At 37.2% G+C, this 18,813-nt stretch overlaps 1 protein-coding gene across 1 annotated transcript in view; it reads left to right on the forward strand.

The window, feature by feature from the left end:
- nherf1b (NHERF family PDZ scaffold protein 1b) overlaps window positions 1–12,961 on the forward strand; it is a 47,721-nt gene extending 34,760 nt beyond the window's left edge. The window contains exons 3-6 of the mRNA XM_056454364.1: window positions 819–972; window positions 5,524–5,567; window positions 10,001–10,120; window positions 12,191–12,961. Of these exons, the coding sequence (XP_056310339.1) occupies window positions 819–972; window positions 5,524–5,567; window positions 10,001–10,120; window positions 12,191–12,337 (465 nt within the window). The 3' untranslated portion in view covers window positions 12,338–12,961. The remainder of the gene's footprint in view (window positions 1–818; window positions 973–5,523; window positions 5,568–10,000; window positions 10,121–12,190) is intronic.
- Window positions 12,962–18,813: the final 5,852 nt, after the last annotated feature.

Consider the following 18,813-nt stretch of genomic DNA (forward strand, 5'->3'; position numbering starts at 1 on the left):
GGAAACTGGAGCACCCAGAGGAAACCTACGCCAACACAGGGAGAACATGCAAACTCCACACAAAAATGCCAACTGGCCCAGACAAGGATCGAACCCGTGACCTATATATGTATATATATATATATATATATATATATATATATATATATATATATATATATATATATATATATATATATATATATATATTCAAGACCAAAGTTATTCCTAGCAGACAAAAACATTAACGTTTTGTAGTGGCCCAGCCAGAGTCCTGGCTTAAATTCAATTGAGAATCTGTGGAGCAGCTAAAGATTAGGGTGATGGCAAAGAGACCCTCCAGCCTGAAAGAGTTGGAGTTCATCGCTAAAGATGAAAGACTCTGCAAAAACATGCAAAAAAGCTGCTCACCGATTATAGCAAGCATTTGATTGCTGTAATAGCCAATAAAGGCTTTTCTATTCATTATTGAGAGGGGTATGAATACTTTTGCACATGCCATGTTTTGTTCAAGTGTAAATAAAAGCTGAGAGCTTTTTTTCCACGATGATGCCTCTTGTACATAAAAAAATCACATCAAACTTTGGAGAAAAAAATACATAATAATAATAATAATAATTCTAATAATTCTGACTATAGCTGTATATTTAATTCTATTTACATACAGTTATTATTAATAATTATAATTTTACTTTTTACAATAGCTTAAAGATACTTAAATAGTACTGGATTAAACCACTCAATCTAAGTTCATTGCTTTAATGATGTCATTATGAACTCTTAATGCATCGGTGTGAGTCCGCTGTGTGTATTCATGCAGTGTGTGTGTGTGTCCTCAGGTGAACGGTGTTTCAGTGGAGGGGAAGCAGCATGCGCAGGTGGTGTCTGCGATTAAAGCCGGCGGTGAGGAAACATCACTCCTGGTTGTAGACCCAGAGACAGATGCTTTCTTCAAGAAGTGTCGAGTGTCGCCGACCGCTGAACACCTCACAGGTACACACACCAAATCAAAACATCAGCACACACACAGAGCGGCCTGTAGGGGGCCTCCCACACAGAATCAGCTACCGTGTATAATGTTTCAGTCTCATTTTATATTCATTTTCCTTAACATGTTAATGAAAAGGGGTGGCACGGTGGCTCAGTAGATAGCACTTGCCTCACAGCAAGAAGGTCGCTTGCTGGATCTGTTGGCATTTCTGTGTGGAGTTTGCATGTTCTCACCGTGTTGGCGTGGGTTTCCTCTGGGTGCTCCGGTTTCCCCCACAGTCCAAACACATGCGTTATAGGGGAATTGAATAAACTAAATTGGCCGTAGTGTGTGTGTGTGAGAGAGAATGAGTGTGTATGGGTGTTTCCCAATACTGGGTTGCAGTTGGAAGGGCATCTGCTGTGTAAAACATATGCTGTAATAGTTGGCGGTTCATTCTGCTGTGGCGACCCCTGATGAATAAACAGACTAAGCCGAAGGAACATGAATGAATGAATGTTAATGAAAACATTTTTAGAACATTCTGTTGACATTATATTAATGTTCTCAGAATGTTATTTAATACGTTATTGCAACATTACATTGATATTATATTAATGTTCTCAGAATGTTGTTTCAAATGTTGTTAAAACATTACACTGACATTATAATAATGTTTTAAGAACATTACACTAATGACCTCAGTAAGTTGTAAAAACGTTATCATGGAATGTTCTTAGAGTATTCAAAACATCTAGTTTTTGTAGACAATGCATTAATGCTATGTGTGGTTTATTTTCATAACGTTTCAGCCTTATATCATATGAATGGTCCCAGAATGTTATTTAATATGTTATTAGAACATTGCATTTAAATTATATTAATGTTCTCAGAGCGTTATTTAATACGTTATTAAAACATTGTAATGACATTATATTAATGTTTCCAGAACGTTTTTTAATATGTTATCAAAACATTCATTCATTAATTTTCTTTTCGGCTTAGTCCCTTTATTAATCCGGGGTCGCCACAGCGGAATGAACCGCCAACTTATCCAGCACATGTTTTACACAGCGGATGCCCTTCCAGCTGCAACCCATCTCTGGGAAACATCCATACAGACTCATACACTACGGACAATTTAGCTTACCCAATTCACCTGTACCGCATGTCTTTGGACTGTGGGGGAAACCGGAGCACCCGGAGAAAACCCACTTAAACGCAGGGAGAGCATACAAACTCAACACAGAAACACCAACTGACCCAGCCGAGACTCGAACCAGCGACCTTCTTGCTGTAACTACCTACTGCGCCACTGCGTCACCTTTATCAAGACATTATGTTATTAGAACATTACACTGACATTATATTTATGTTCTCAGAACGTTATTTAATACGTTATTAGAACACTCCACTGACATTATATTAATGTTCTCAGTATGTTATTTAATACATTATTAGAACATCACACTGATATTATATTTATGTTCTCAGTACGTTATTTAATACGTTATTAAAACATTACACTGACATTATAGTAATGTTCTCCGTACGTTATTTAATACATTATTAGAACATTACACTGACATTATATTAATGTTCTCAGTACGTTATTTAATATGTTATTAGAACATTACACTGACATTATATTAATGTTCTCAGTACGTTATTTAATACGTTATTAAAACATTACACTGACATTATATTAATGTTCTCAGTACGTTATTTAATATGTTATTAGAACATTACACTGACATTATATTAATGTTCTCAGTACGTTATTTAATATGTTATTAGAACATTACACTGACATTATATTAATGTTCTCAGTACGTTATATAATACGTTATTAGAACATTACACTGACATTATATTAATGTTCTCAGTACGTTATATAATACTTTATTAGAACATTACACTGACATTATATTAATGTTCTCAGTACGTTATATAATACTTTATTAGAACATTACACTGACATTATATTAATGTTCTCAGTACGTTATTTAATACGTTAATAAAACATTCCACTGACATTATAATAATGTTTGTGAGAGAGAAAGAGATGGAGGGTTTTTGTTGTCCCTCAGGGGCCAAAACTATAGGGATGTCCATCACTAATTCACATACTGGATCCTATTATACACACAGTGCAATGTGGTGTGTATATAATAGTGTATACTTTCAAGTGCAGTATAAGTAGGTGAATTAGGATGGAGAAATTGTCCAACATGGGTTGATCTGGCTTCATGCCTGACTGCTTTCACTCAGGTCCTCTCACTGAGCTGGTTTTGGCTTTCCTGTTAAGCAATTTACTTTCCTTTGGCTCGTTTTGTCACTCGTGCCAAACACAACCATGGAAAACAAGAGTGTGTGTGTGTATGTTTGACACAACAAGATTAGTCATAAGTGAGTGAGACAGTGAGTTTACTGGTTGTATTTACAGAGCAGGCGTCAGCAGTACTGGAAAGTTTCCTGCAGCTGATATCAGACTCGACCAGGTTTTCTCCTCTGCTGGAGTGGAAATGGCAGGATTGAGCAGATGATTGTGTTCGGACGTCTCAGGTGTTGCTTGTTCTCAGAGCGAGTCATTTTATACTCATGACGAGTCAGAAATACTGCTGTTATCTGCGTTTGCAGCTGAATGAGTCTTTTCAGTGCTCAGACTGTGGGATTAGCTGTCACGCCCTTCATTATCAGCGACAGAAGTCTGGGAACACTGACCTGGGACCTGTGCTTTTATTTGATTAGTGTGCTTAAGTGAAAAATCAGGTACCTGTACTTTGAGTGTTTTATTTTGGGAAACATTTACCTCAGTAGGCTATATGTCATGACATGATTTTACTGTTTACTACAGTTAACAACTTACTGATTCAAATGATAAAGTTAGAGCGAGTCTCCAGTTATCGATTCACTGATTCAAATTATAAAGTCAGAGCGAGTCTCCAGTTAACGATTCACTGATTCAAATGATAAAGTCAGAGCGAGTCTCCAGTTAACGATTCACTGATTCAAATCATCCAGCCAGAGTGAGTCTCCAGTTAACAACTTACTGATTCAAATGATAAAGTCAGAGCGAGTCTCCAGTTATCGATTCACTGATTCAAATGATAAAGTCAGAGCGAGTCTCCAGTTAACGATTCACTGATTCAAATCATCCAGCCAGAGTGAGTCTCCAGTTAACAACTTACTGATTCAAATGATAAAGTCAGAGCGAGTCTCCAGTTATCGATTCACTGATTCAAATGATAAAGTCAGAGCGAGTCTCTAGTTAACGATTCACTGATTCAAATCATCCAGCCAGAGCGAGTCTCCAATGAACGATTCACTGATTCAAATGATAAAGTCAGAGCGAGTCTCCAGTTAACGATTCACTGATTCAAATGATAAAGTCAGAGCGAGTCTCCAGTTAACGATTCACTGATTCAAATGATAAAGTCAGAGCGAGTCTCCAGTTAACGATTCACTGATTCAAATAATCCAGTCAGAGTGAGTCTCCAGTTAACGATTCACTGATTCAAATCATCCAGTCAGAGCGAGTCTCCAATGAACGATTCACTGATTCAAATGATAAAGTCAGAGCGAGTCTCCAGTTAACGATTCACTGATTCAAATGATAAAGTCAGAGCGAGTCTCCAGTTAACGATTCACTGATTCAAATGATAAAGTCAGAGCGAGTCTCCAGTTAACGATTCACTGATTCAAATAATCCAGTCAGAGTGAGTCTCCAGTTAACGATTCACTGATTCAAATGATAAAGTCAGAGCGAGTCTCCAGTTAACAATTCACGGATTCAAATCATCCAGTCAGAGCGAGTCTCCAGTTAACGATTCACTGATTCAAATCATCCAGTCAGACTGAGTCATCAAATAACGATTCACTGATTCAAATGAACCAGTTAGAGCGAGTCTCCAGTTAACGATTCACTGAGACAAATCATCCAGTCAGATTGAGTCTCTAATTAACGATTCACTGATTCAAATGATCCAGTCAGAGCGAGTCGCTAGTTAATGATTTACTGATTCAATTGATCAGGTCAAAGTGAGTCTCCAGTTAACGATTCACTGATTCAAATCATCCAGTCAGACTGAGTCACCAAATAACGATCCACTGATTCAAATGAACCAGTTAGAGCAAATCTCCAGTCACAGGTGCCCTTTAACTAACGTCAACAAAGGAAAAGAATATAGCATAATGAATGTCTTACTAACAGTTTGCTCTTGTTAGTAAACTCATGAACTAATGGACCATTATTTTAAAGTGTTACCCCATTTTTGCTAATTGTGTCACCCCTAAAAGTGTTGGTAATGCATGCTCCACCATGAAGGCCACTATATTTGGTTGCCTGTATATTAGCCTCAAACTAGTGATCTCTCATCACAGTGATGATTGTGCTCTCAATAATTAATGAAGCACATTCCTGCGGTACACTGTGTGTAACAGAGACTCGACATCTGCTGTCCGCCGTCTGCTGCTTCAGTCTTCCAGGATCAGCGTTGAAGAAAGTGCGTTTCCTGAAGGATGTCAGAGTGTGTGTGTGACTGAACTGAGCTCTTCTGTGTGTGTGTCTGCAGGAGCGCTGCCTGAACCGCTGCTCAACGGAGACATGGACGACAAGGTGAGAGAAAATCAGACAGTGGTTTTGTTTTTGCACTTCCTTCTCCAGTTGAGATGATCAGTGTTGTGTGAGTGACTTCAAACAACGTAATTAATGTCTAATTACTAGTGCCAGGCAGAATCTGGGGACAGTTTTTGCTAGAAATCTGAATCATAATTATAATGAAGGCGGCGCAGTGGTGCAGTGGGTTGGGCTGACACCTCACAGCAAGAAGGTCACTGGTTCGAGTCCCGGCTAAGTCAGTTGGCATTTCAGTGTGGAGTTTGCATGTTCTCCCAGTGTTGGCGTGGGTTTCCTCCGGGTGCTCTGGTTTCCCCCACAGTCCAAACATGCAAACCTCACACAGAAATGCCAACTGGCCCAGTCAGGACTCGAACCAGCGACCTTCTTGCTGTGAGGCGATAGTGCTAACCACTGAGCCTAGTTTATGCTTGTTTATTTTGTTTATTTATTTAATTCCATGTGTGTGTGTGTGTGTGTGTGTGTGTGTGTGTGTGTGTGTGTGTGTGTGTCATACAGGCTTTGAAACTGCGACTAAATGACGACAGATTTGACATTTTAGGATTAAACCACCTTTGAGCTCGAAATACGGAGACAAACGAGCTCAAATTAGGATAATTATAACACCGTATATGAAATAATGAAGGATGATTGTGTCATTATCATCACGCTAATTTCCATATAAATAAAACGAGTCACAGCACATGAACCGCTCTAAACCTCTTCATAAATGCAGTAATTCAGTCAAAACGTGAAATGCTGTATTAGTAGGTGGACAATTTGCTTTACTGTGATTAATATTATTGAATGCAGTCATTTACTGAACAATGCTGTTATTTTAGTATTAATGTTTCACAGTGCAGCAAGGTTATTGTTTTTAGATGTGAAATATCAGGTAGAATAAGCTACATAATTTGAGGTAAATTGAAGCTCTTAGCTTTGACTCTGCTAAATTAATTCTTTTAAAAATGTTTAAAGTGCTGTTTAACTTTTATTAATTTATACTTCTTTATTTTATTTTAATTTGATATATTTATTATTTATTTTATCACAGTATTTCCTCTTTTATTTTTCTTCTGGAGAAAATTTATTTTAGTTTGGCTGTAATAAAAAAATTATATATATATATATATACAGTTGAAGTGTTGAAGTCAGAATTATTCGCCCTCCTTTAAATTTTTTCTTTTTTCAATATTTCCCAAATGATGTTGAACAGATTCAGGAAATTTTCACAGTATGTCTGATAATATTTTTTCTTCTGGAGAAAGTCTTAATTGTTTTATTTTGGCTAGAATAAAAGCAGTTTTGAATTTTTTTAAAGCCATTTTAATGTCAAAATTATTAGCCCCTTTAAACATTATTTCATTTCAATAGTCTACAGAACAAACCATCGTTACACAATAACTTGCCTAATTACCCTAACCTGCCTAGTTAACCTAATTACCCTAGTTAAGCCTTTAAATGTCACTTTAAGCTGTATAGAAGTGTCTTGAAGAATATCTAGTCAAATATTATTTACTGTCATCATGGCAAAGAGAAAATAAATCAGTTATTAGAGATGAGTTATTAAAACTATTATGATTAGAAATGTGTTGAAAAAAAATCTCTCCGTTAAACAGAAATTGGGGGAAAAAATAAACAAGGGGGGCTAATAATTTTGACTTCAACTGTATATACACACACCAGCCAACACCTTTTTCCTGGGAGTCTCCCGTATTTTACTTTGTTATTTCTCCTGGAAAACTCCCGTAATTTCACCCATCACCTCCTAACAGTCCTCAGCTTTTTGGTAAAGTCTGTAACACCGCCGGGTCACCACCTTTGGTATAGCATACAATCACAGCGGCCGCCTGAAACCAGGTGCATAGCGCAGGTTCTTAACATGTTAATTCAGGTTATTTCAGACACCCATTCAAAACAAACAGATAAGAGTTTAAAATAAACTAAAATAAGACCAAAATAATCTGCTTTTGTGTTGTAGGGTTGAACATTTTGATTGATTATAATTATTGCATACCCTTTAAGTAAAAGTCATTGAATTGTAAATTGTAATAATGAATGTATAGACAATAATCTTTAATAGTCAGTTTATTTCATTACGCTGTATTCCTACATTATCAATATTAAGAAATCCCAACGTTCTCTTTCCTACAGAAGTCCTAAAGAGGACATGCATTAAAATGATTTTCTCTGTTTTACAGAAACTTAATTTTCTCATTATCTCGACATATCTAAATGTTATTTTCCCGTTCTCCTGACTTTTTTTGTTTTAGTTTATTGATGTCTTTATGAATCGATTATTAATTCAAATAAGCATTTCATTGTTTTCAGAAATAATAAGTCAAAATAAATCAAAATGGTCTGCCAATAGGGTAAGAAAGTAATCTTATTCATTCATTTTCCTTCAGCTTAGTCCCTTATTTATCAGGGGTCGCCACAGTGGAATGAACCGCCAACTATTCCAGCATATGTTTTATGCAGTGGATGCTCTTCCAGCAGCAACACATGGAGAACATGCAAACTCCACACAGAAATGCCAACTGGCTCAACCGGGACTCAAACCGATGACCTTCTTGCCGTGAGGTGACAGTGCTAACCACTGAGCCACCATGCCGCCCCAATATAATCATATTTTTTTAAGCGAAAACACAATTATTTAGCTTGTTTTAAGGAAAAAAGCATATAATTTGACTCATTATTGATGGAAACAATACAATATTTATATATCTTTAGATATTTGGACTAGAAACAAGACAAAAACTGAAGTAAAGCTTTTTTTTGCAGTGTGTGAGGCGCAGTTTCTCAGTTTGACACAATGACACTAATGCATGACACACTGCCACATAAACACACACACAAATACACTGTTTTTTAAAGAAAATAAGGCACAAATATAACTCCATATTTACCCCCGAGTTTCCAAACTGTCCATGTTAGTGCTGATGAGTGGACATGCGGTGTCGCTTTTCTTCATGTCGCCCACGTCCTGCTGGAATTGTTAAGTTTAGAGTCTGCGTGTCTCCAGAAGAGCGTGTTTGTTGTGTGCAAAGGATTGTGGGAAAGTTTCCCAATGGTTGAAGTGCTGATGTGCTGTCAGACGCTGCCCACTTGTTCAGCTAATGATGGAAACACACACACTGTTCCTCATAGACTCAAGGCTGACCCCTAGTGCTCCTCCTAGGACACTGAGCCTTACTGATTGTGTTTACGTCAAGATGACTTAAGAGTGTTCGATAGCACTTTAGGTTAGCTTACAGTTCATGCTATTAACTATTAGCTTTACATTGTTTAGTATTAAGATTTGAACTGTTTATTAGCACTTATAAAGTATGATCTTATTCTGCATCCCTAATCCTTATTAGCTGTCTATTATTAAGAACTGTTTATTAGCACTTCCCTGCTGAAAAAAACTGCTTAAAACCAGCCTAGGCTGGTTAGCTGGTTTTACCTGGTTGACCAGCCTGGTTTTAGAGGGGTTTTGGCCATTTCCAGGCTGGTTTCCAGCTATTTCCAGCCTTTCTCGTGATTGCATTCATTCATTTTCCTTCTGTCAACTATTCCAGCGTATGTTTTATGCAGTGGATGCCATTCCAGCTGCAACCCAGTACTGGGAAACACCCATCCACACTCATTCACACTCATACACTGACAGTTTAGTTCATCAATTCCCCTATAGCGCATGTGTTTGGACTTGTGCGGGAAACCGGAGCACCCGGAGGAAACCCACGCCAAGACGGAGAGAACATGCAAACTTGACACAGAAATGCCAACTTGAATTTAAGACTTGAACCAGCGACCTTCTTGCTGTGAGGCCACGGTGATAACCACTGAGCCACCGTGTGGCCCTTGCTGTTTGTTCAAACTACTTATTTAAAATGAGCTGAAACAACACAATTCTTAAGGGTTTTTTTTTGTGGGGACAACATAGTTTTGGCAAATTGAAGTGGATTGAAGTTAACTTAATTCCTTCTTGTTGTCCCAACACAAATTAATCGTGTGGAACCCACTAAAATAACCTTGTTTTACATGCATTATACTTTCTGATAGTCCAAACGAGTTGAATCTGGTCGTAGATATCTTTACATGTAAACCGTGAAAATTAAAAATCCTGCCTTCATTTTTGAGTTCAATCAAATGAGCTTTTCGAGTCATCTGAACTGTTAAACTGACTAATAATATTACATTAAATGTTAGTTGAAACCTGCTTATTAACTTGTTACATTTAATAAAAAGACAGCTACATTTACACACACACAAAACCGATTTAAATACTTGTAGTTTCTTTACATGAAGTTCATTTTATTCAAAGTACTAGCTTTTACATGATTTAAGTGTACTGTAACATAATAAACTGTTATTAATCTCGTTATAAGTTGTACATCACCATTATTATATTTACCTGTAGTCTTTACTGAAATCAGTCTGTTCTTCAGGTCAATGGAAACAGAGACGTGGAGCTGAAGGAGTCAAAGTTATCAGTGAGTCCGTCTCCATCCAGCGCCTCTTCCAACACCTCCCTCACGACTCCGCCCACTGAGACTCCACCCCCTGAGGTGAGGCCGGCCAATGATGTTGATAATATGCAAATGAGCCAATCAAAAATCACCGTGCTCTAGCAGATCACTCATTTGTTACTCAGTGGACTATATGCACAGCCAGTGTTACTACAGCCAGCTTCTGATGAACGCCTAATGTGACTATTTTAATTTCATAAGTTTCCTTTTACAGCATCAAAGTTTTAATTAAATTAAATTAAAAATAAGTTTAATAGATCGTTTAAGCATTCATTTAGCTGTTCAAGCGTGAAATGAGATGAAATACGGTGTAAACACTAGTGGCGTGAGTAGCAGCAGGCTAGCGCAGGAACTCCGGTGCAAATACTGGGGTAAAATAAATGTCCATACTTTAAAGACATGGTGCTGAAAAAAGGAATTTATTGCAGTGCTTCTTGTACATTCTTGTACCCCCCTATGCGAAGGATGTCTTCCCCAAATAAATATTTAAATAAAACTCTATTCTGAAAAATATATGTATGTATACCTAAAATAATTGTGTAGGGAGGGAAAAAAAACAAACGCAAAAAATGCATTTGGAAAAAGGTGAGTTCCCCCCCTGCCCTTTCTCACAATGGTTTAGCCCACCGCCTGCTTTCCCAGTTCACCTACTCTACACACAAGTCAGGTGTGTGACTGCAGCTAAACTAAAGTATAACTCCAGTAAGTTCGGTATTTTATTCACGTTAAATAAAGTGATTCTCTTTAATGTAGTTGATGCAGATTCATTCATAAATTTACCGGCCACTTTATTTGGTACACCTGTCCAACTGCTTATTAATGCAAATTTCTAATCAGAGGAGAATGGCCAGACTGGTTCCAGCTGATAAAAGGCAACAGTAACTCAAATAAGCACTCGTTACAACTGAAGTATGCAGAGGAGGATATCTGAACACACAACACGTCCAACTTTGAGGCGGATGGGCTACAGCAGCAGAAGACCACACCGGGTGCCACTCCTGTCAGCTAAGAACAGGAAACTGAGGCTACAATTCACACAGGCTCACCAAAACTGGACAATAGAAGATTGGAGAAACGTTGCCTGGTCTGATGAGTCTCCATTTCTGCTGCCACATTCGGATGCTCGGCTCAGAATTTGGCGTCAACAGCATGTAAGCATGGATCCATCCTGCCTTGTATCAACAGTTCAGGTTGGTGGTGGTGGTGTAATGGTGTGGGGGAGATTTTCTTGGCACACTTTGGGTCCATTAGTACTTGATCATCATGTCAACGCCACAGCCTACCTGAGTATTGTTGCTGACCATGTCCATCCCTTTATGACCACAGTGTCTCCATCTTCTCCATCGGATACTTCCAGCAGGATAACGCACCATGTCATAAAGCGTGAATCATCTCAGACTGGTTTCTTGAACATGACAATGAGTTCACTGTACTCAAATGGCCTCCACAGTCACCAGAGCTCAACCCAATAGAGCACCTTTGGGATGTGGTGGAACGGGAGATTGGCATCATGAATATGCAGCAGACAAATCTGCAGCAACAGCGTGATGCTATCATGTCAATATGGAGCAAAATCTCTGAGGAATATTTCCAGTACCTTGTTGAATCTCTGCCACAGGATTAAGGCAGTTCTGAAGGCAAAAAGGGGGTCCAACCCGGTACTAGTAAGGTGTACCTAATAAAGTGGCCAGTGAGTGTAGTTGCAGCAAAAATGCTAATTACTGATGTAATTTTCCATGAATCTGCCATATTAGTGATTAAAATATTACTTATCTAGCTAGTGTTAGCTTGTTTACAATACAGTAGCTTGTTGCGAAGTGCACTGCAACTAACACACCATGTAGAAATCATAAGTAGATTGTTTTTCCTTTGAAATGCGTTTATTTTGCTAACTCCACTGGCTGTTTTGCTTGTTTCAAGAAGGAAAAGCTCACTGAATTTGGACATTTCTGAAAACAAGACAATATTATTATTATTTTTCTTTACTTGTCTAGAAAATGCTTCTTGATTTTAGAAGGTTTAGACATGTGGACTAGTAACAAGACATTTTTTCCGCAGCGCATTGCTAATTTGCTAATTTTGCGTTGCTTATTTTGTGTTTTCTCTCAGGCCGTGGAGGCGTCCATCATGGATGCAATCCCGGAACTCAGTCTGTCTCTCCAGCAGGTGAAAGAGCGAGCGCACCAGAAGCGCTGTAATAAGAGAGCGCCCCCTATGGACTGGAGCAAGAAAAATGAACTCTTCAGTAACCTATAGACCTTTATCCATCCGTCCATCAGCTCTGTTTTAAAGGCCCCTACACCAGTGTTTCCCAACCCTGTTCCTGGAGGCACACCAACAGTACATATTTTGGATGTCTCCCTTTTCTGACCCATTAACTTCAGGTTTTAGAGTCTCTTCTGATGTTATGATAAGTTGATTCAGGTGTGTTTGATTAGGGAGAGGTTGAAAATGTGGACTGTTGGTGTGCCTTCAGGAACAGGGTTGGGAAACACTGCCCTACACAACTGATATGAATCACTATAACTTCATCTCCAGCAACACCACTAGGCAATACATTTCTATTTATTAGAGGCACATGCTAGTTTGGTCACCTGCCACTTTAAATGTAAAATAAATAAATAAATGGATGACTTCCAATAACATCATTCATTTAAAGGGATAGTTCACCCAAAAATTGAAATTATACTCACTATTTACTCACAATCAAGTGTTTATAAACCTTTAATAGCTTCCTTTTTTGCTGTCGAACACAAAAGTAGACATTTTGAAGAGCGCTGAAAACCATAGAAGAAAAAACAATATGGTCAACATTCTTCAAAATATCTTCTTCTGTATTTAACAGAAGAAAACACTCATAAACGCTTTGAAACAAGGATGTGTAAATGATAGAGTTTAATTTTTGTGTGAACTGCCCCTTTAATAATTTAAACTTCCTCATTATTGTTGTGAAAGGGCCTGGAGGCGTAATGACACAGAGCACTTTATTATTAATAATGAGGCTAAAGTCATCAATATAGTAGGTTCTCTATGATGTATGTACAGTGTGTATATGTACACACGGGTTTATATGTATTCAGAATGATGTATTTGCATTACTAACAGATTATTTTAGTACTACAAATGAACTGTGACAGGTTTACAGTCACTGGCTGTGTTCAGAATGGAGAACTAACTTACTGTAATACTGAAAAATACTTACGCCGATTAATAGTTTATATAGAGATATATATTTGTGAGTCACTGGGGTTTTCAGTTGATAAATGCGGATAGACTGACCTGAATTGAAAAAGAAATTTCTTTCAGTTAGTTTGAAACAATACAGGGTGGGCCATTTCAAGAGTTCCCTCTTAGATATGCTTGGTGTTTAAAGCAGGTTTGGCATGCTGTCCCGGGAGAGAACCCTGAGCTCGGAGATATTTGAGCCCAGGGCCCCCGCCCGGTCGATAAGCATATCAGGAGATCCGAGATCAGGTAGGTCTCGAGAGCTCCCCCTTTAGAAAAGGGAGAAAAAAGGAGGAGATGGGGTGGAAGGGGGGATTCTTCCAAATGAAGATAGAGCAGTAGGGAGAAAATGATCCATTTATAGTAAACTAGGATCACTCTGATTGGATTATTACTGATTACAGATGACTGGCCAGACGTGCTCAATCATATCACGTGCTCCTCTCGAAATTAGTTTATGAAACTTCACTTATACGGATACACCTTGATAAACTTATTGGGAATTTCTCAAGAAAAACAACTGTGTGCTTGGTTTTAAACGTAACGTTGTTCTTTCATGAGCCCCTCACATATACTAATGTGCCACAAACAGGACGTTAATATCACCGACTATTCCCATTTTATTAAGGTGTATCCATATAAACGGCCCACCCTGTATATTGTATAAAAAATATTATATATTCAGAAACATCTCTGCGCCATAGCAGGAAAAATATGATCGTGATTTATAGTAAATACTGTAGTGTTTATGAACCATACTATAGTTAAGTACTGTGATTTAATCTGTTGTGGTAATTCTAGAGTTGCTATGGTAACACAACAACTATAGTAATTCGGAACGTATTCAGGCGTCCTTAAATTTTTCACTCTGTTATTTTGCAGCCATTTGCTAAAACCATTTAAGCTTTATTTATTATTTTTCAGCCATATTTAGGTCTCTCTAGAGATGCTCAATTTGGTCGAAGTCAGGGCTCTGGCTGGGCCATTCAAGAACAGTCATGGAGTTGTTGTGAATTTTCAGCTTTTCTTTATTATTAAATCTGCAAAAATGTCAACAATTCTGTGTTTTTCTGTCAATATGGGGTGCTGTGTGTACATTCATGAGGAAAAAAATGAACAAATGATTTTAGCAAATGGCTGCAATATAACAAAGAGTTAAAAATGTAAGGGGGGCTCAATATTTTCCTTACCCACTGTATGAACAAATGACCCAATGCTGTAGTTTTCTACAACTATATGATATTTTATACTATAATACACCACAGTTTACTGTAGTAAAACATGCTACAGTGATTATTAGTTAATACTAATAGTATGCTGAAGCATCAAGAGTTAAAACGCTATAATATATATACAGTATAATACACTTTACTGTAGTATGGTTCAAAAACACTATAGTAGCTATTTATATTTTAGTACTTTAAGCATTAAACATGTCAATAAAAGTTACTTTTTAAAAACTTTTCAGCATCAAAAGTTGCCGAAGGAAAAAAAGACATGAATCACAAACACCCCCCCCCCCCCCCCCCCCCTCCCAAAAAAAAAAATTATTTACAGATCTTTTTGTTATATTATGTTATTATATAATATTCATTCATTTTCCTTCGCCTTAGTCTCTGATTTATCAGAGGCTGCCACAGCGGAATGAACCGCCTATTATATAATAACAATATTATTATTTTTATATTATATTATGTTATTATTACAGCACATTATACACACTATACTGTGTTAAAACATGGTAAACAGTATAGAAGTGTTGTTATGCTGATGTCACAAACTACACTGCATGTTTAATTTAACGTTTATTATTTTGAAAATGACCTTTTTGTATTACGTTTTATGTAAATAAATGAATGTTTCCTGTAATGTTTGGATTAAACATGGGAAGAAAACTTGTGCCTTTAGTTCCTATTCATTCAAATGCAAATTGCATTGTGGGATACAGTATTTCAGCAATAAACTGTGCACACTATACATTGTGTTAGTATGATATTTTGAAGAGAACCATTGTATCTCATCCAGCATGTCTGACATTAAGCAGGTGCATGTCTGTAAGTGTGTGTGTGTGTGTGTGTGTGTGTGTGTGTGTGTGTGTGTGTGTGTGTGTGTGTGTGTGTGTGTGTGTGTGTGTACCAACCAAACAATTATTGATTTCTAGCTGTATCGAGAATCATTTCATTGCTTTATAATAAATGATCAAATGAAGACTAGATACAAGTGCCATCTCCTGGCTGTCAAAATGCTTTTTATATAAAAGGAATCGTGTAATATTGTTAACAGCGGTGTCCAAAAATCTGAAAGTGCAATGAAATCTCTTTTATGAATATACATTTTTATAATTATAATTTTTATAATTATACACATAGTTCATTTACTTAATAGTTTACGGTCAACATCTTTACTCACTTTTTAAAGTAAAGTCAACTAATCGCTTTAATACAGCTTTACTCACTTTATAAACTAAAATAATCACTTTAAGAATCAGGTTTACTCACTTCATAAAGCAAAGTCAACCAATCGTTTTTGAAGTCAACTTTCACTTTCAAAGTCAACAAATCACTTTCAAACTCAAGTAATCGCTTTCAAAGTCAACTAATTGTTTTTTAAGCCAAGCAAGACATTTTAAAGACAACAAATCGCCTTCAGTCAACTAATCACTTTCAAAGTAAACTAATCGTCAGTTTTAAAAAGGCAACAAATCTATTTCAAAGCCAACAAATCGATTTCATAGTCAACCAATCGCTCTCAAAGTCACCTAATCGCCTTCAGTCAACTAATTGCATTTTTGAAAAACCCAAGCAATCAATTTTATAGCCAACTAATCGCTTCCAAAGTCAACTAATCGTTTTCAAAGTCAACCAACTGCTTTCAAAGTCAAATAATCACGTCCAAAGTCAACCAATCACTTCCAAAATCAACCAATCGCTTTCAAAGTCAAATAATTGCTTTCAAAGTCAACCAATCACTCTCAAAGTCAACCAATTGCTTTCAAAGTCAACCAATGGCCTTCAAAGTCAACCAATTGCTCTCAAAGTCAACCAATGGCCTTCAAAGTCAACCAATTGCTTTCAAAGTCAACCAATCGCTCTCAAAGTCAACCAATGGCCTTCAAAGTCAACCAATTGCTTTCAAAGTCAACCAATGGCCTTCAAAGTCAACCAATTGCTTTCAAAGTCAACCAATGGCCTTCAAAGTCAACCAATTGCTTTCAAAGTCAACCAATCGCTTTCAAAGTCAACCAATCGCTTTCAATGTCAACCAACTGCTTTCAAAGTCAACTAATCGCTTTTAAAGACAACTAATATTTTTTTAAAAGCCAAGCAATCAATTTTAAAGCCAACAAATCGCATTCAGTCAACTAATCACTTTCAAAGTCAACTAATCGCCTTTTTAAAAAAAGCCAAGCAATCGATTCCAAAGCCAAATAATCCCTTTCAAAGTCAACCAATTGCTTTCAAAGTCAACCAATCACTCTCAAAGTCAACCAATTGCTTTCAAAGTCAACCAATGGCCTTCAAAGTCAACCAATCGCTCTCAAAGTCAACCAATGGCCTTCAAAGTCAACCAATGGCCTTCAAAGTCAACCAATCGCTCTCAAAGTCAACCAATGGCCTTCAAAGTCAACCAATGGCCTTCAAAGTCAACCAATCGCTCTCAAAGTCAACCAATGGCCTTCAAAGTCATCCAATCGCTTTCAAAGTCAACCAATTGCTTTCAAAGTCAACCAATTGCTTTCAAAGTCAACCAATCACTCTCAAAGTCAACCAATCGCTTTCAAAGTCAACCAATCACTTCCAAAGTCAACCAATCGCTTTCAAAGTCAACCAATCGCTTCCAAAGTCAACCAATCGCTTTCAAAGTCAACCAATCGCTTTCAAAGTCAACCAATGGCCTTCAAAGTCAACCAATCACTCTCAAAGTCAACCAATTGCTTTCAAAGTCAACCAATTGCTTTCAAAGTCAACCAATGGCCTTCAAAGTCAACCAATCACTCTCAAAGTCAACCAATTGCTTTCAAAGTCAACCAATGGCCTTCAAAGTCAACCAATCACTCTCAAAGTCAACCAATTGCTTTCAAAGTCAACCAATGGCCTTCAAAGTCAACCAATTGCTCTCAAAGTCAACCAATGGCCTTCAAAGTCAACCAATTGCTTTCAAAGTCAACCAATCGCTCTCAAAGTCAACCAATGGCCTTCAAAGTCAACCAATCACTCTCAAAGTCAACCAATTGCTTTCAAAGTCAACCAATGGCCTTCAAAGTCAACCAATCACTCTCAAAGTCAACCAATTGCTTTCAAAGTCAACCAATGGCCTTCAAAGTCAACCAATTGCTCTCAAAGTCAACCAATGGCCTTCAAAGTCAACCAATTGCTTTCAAAGTCAACCAATCGCTCTCAATGTCAACCAATGGCCTTCAAAGTCAACTAATCACTTTCAAAGCCAACTTATCGCTTCCGAAATCAACCAATCGCTTTCAAAGTCCACCAATTGCTTTCAAAGTCAACCAATTGCTTTCAAAGTCAACCAATGGCCTTCAAAGTCAACCAATCGCTCTCAAAGTCAACCAATGGCCTTCAAAGTCAACCAATGGCCTTCAAAGTCAACCAATCGCTTTCAAAGTCAACCAATTGCTTTCAAAGTCAACCAATGGCCTTCAAAGTCAACCAATCGCTTTCAAAGTCAACCAATTGCTTTCAAAGTCAACCAATGGCCTTCAAAGTCAACCAATCGCTTTCAAAGTCAACTAATCGATTTTAAAGTAACATGTTTACTCTTTTTGTAGTCAACTAATTGCTTAAAAATTGAGTAGAAATGTATTCAGTTTTTTTAGCAATTAGTTGACTTTAAAAAGGGAGGAAACCCGTGACTGTTAAAGTGATTTGCTGACTTTAAAAGCAACGAGTTTACTCAATTTTTAAAAGTCAACCAATCCCTTTTAAAGCCAACTAATCGATTGTAAAGTAAGCAAAGGTTTAAAAGTAACAAGTTTACTTTTACTAAAGTAAAGTTTACGAAAGTGAGTAATCCTGTTGCTTTTAAAGTAGTCAACTAATCGCCTTCAAAGCAACAAGTTGACTCACTTTTTAAAGTAAAATGTTCCGAATGTAAGTGAAGAATTGCTAAATGACATCTAAAACGCTACTCTCTCACATTTATATTTGTATTGTTGAATAATTTAGCTTTTTGATGTATTAAAATTTTGCACAGAGATTTGTTTTTAAGTGAATGTTTTTTTAATCACTTCATAATTCAGAAAATACTGTGAACATTCACTCATTGTCTTTCGTCTTAGTCCCTAATTAATCAGGGGTCGCCACAGTGGAATGAACCATCAATTACTTTTATGCAACTTATGGGGATATACTTTTATGTAATAAACGGCGTAAGTCGCACACACTCTCTTATTCTCAGACACACACACATGCACGCGCACACACACACACACGAATGACAGTTGTATCCCTGAAATAAACAAATGAAGAAATAAAAACAATGCAAAATGA

The sequence above is a fragment of the Danio aesculapii genome, chromosome 3 (assembly GCF_903798145.1).
Source record: "Danio aesculapii chromosome 3, fDanAes4.1, whole genome shotgun sequence".
Taxonomy (NCBI): Eukaryota; Metazoa; Chordata; class Actinopteri; order Cypriniformes; family Danionidae; genus Danio; species Danio aesculapii.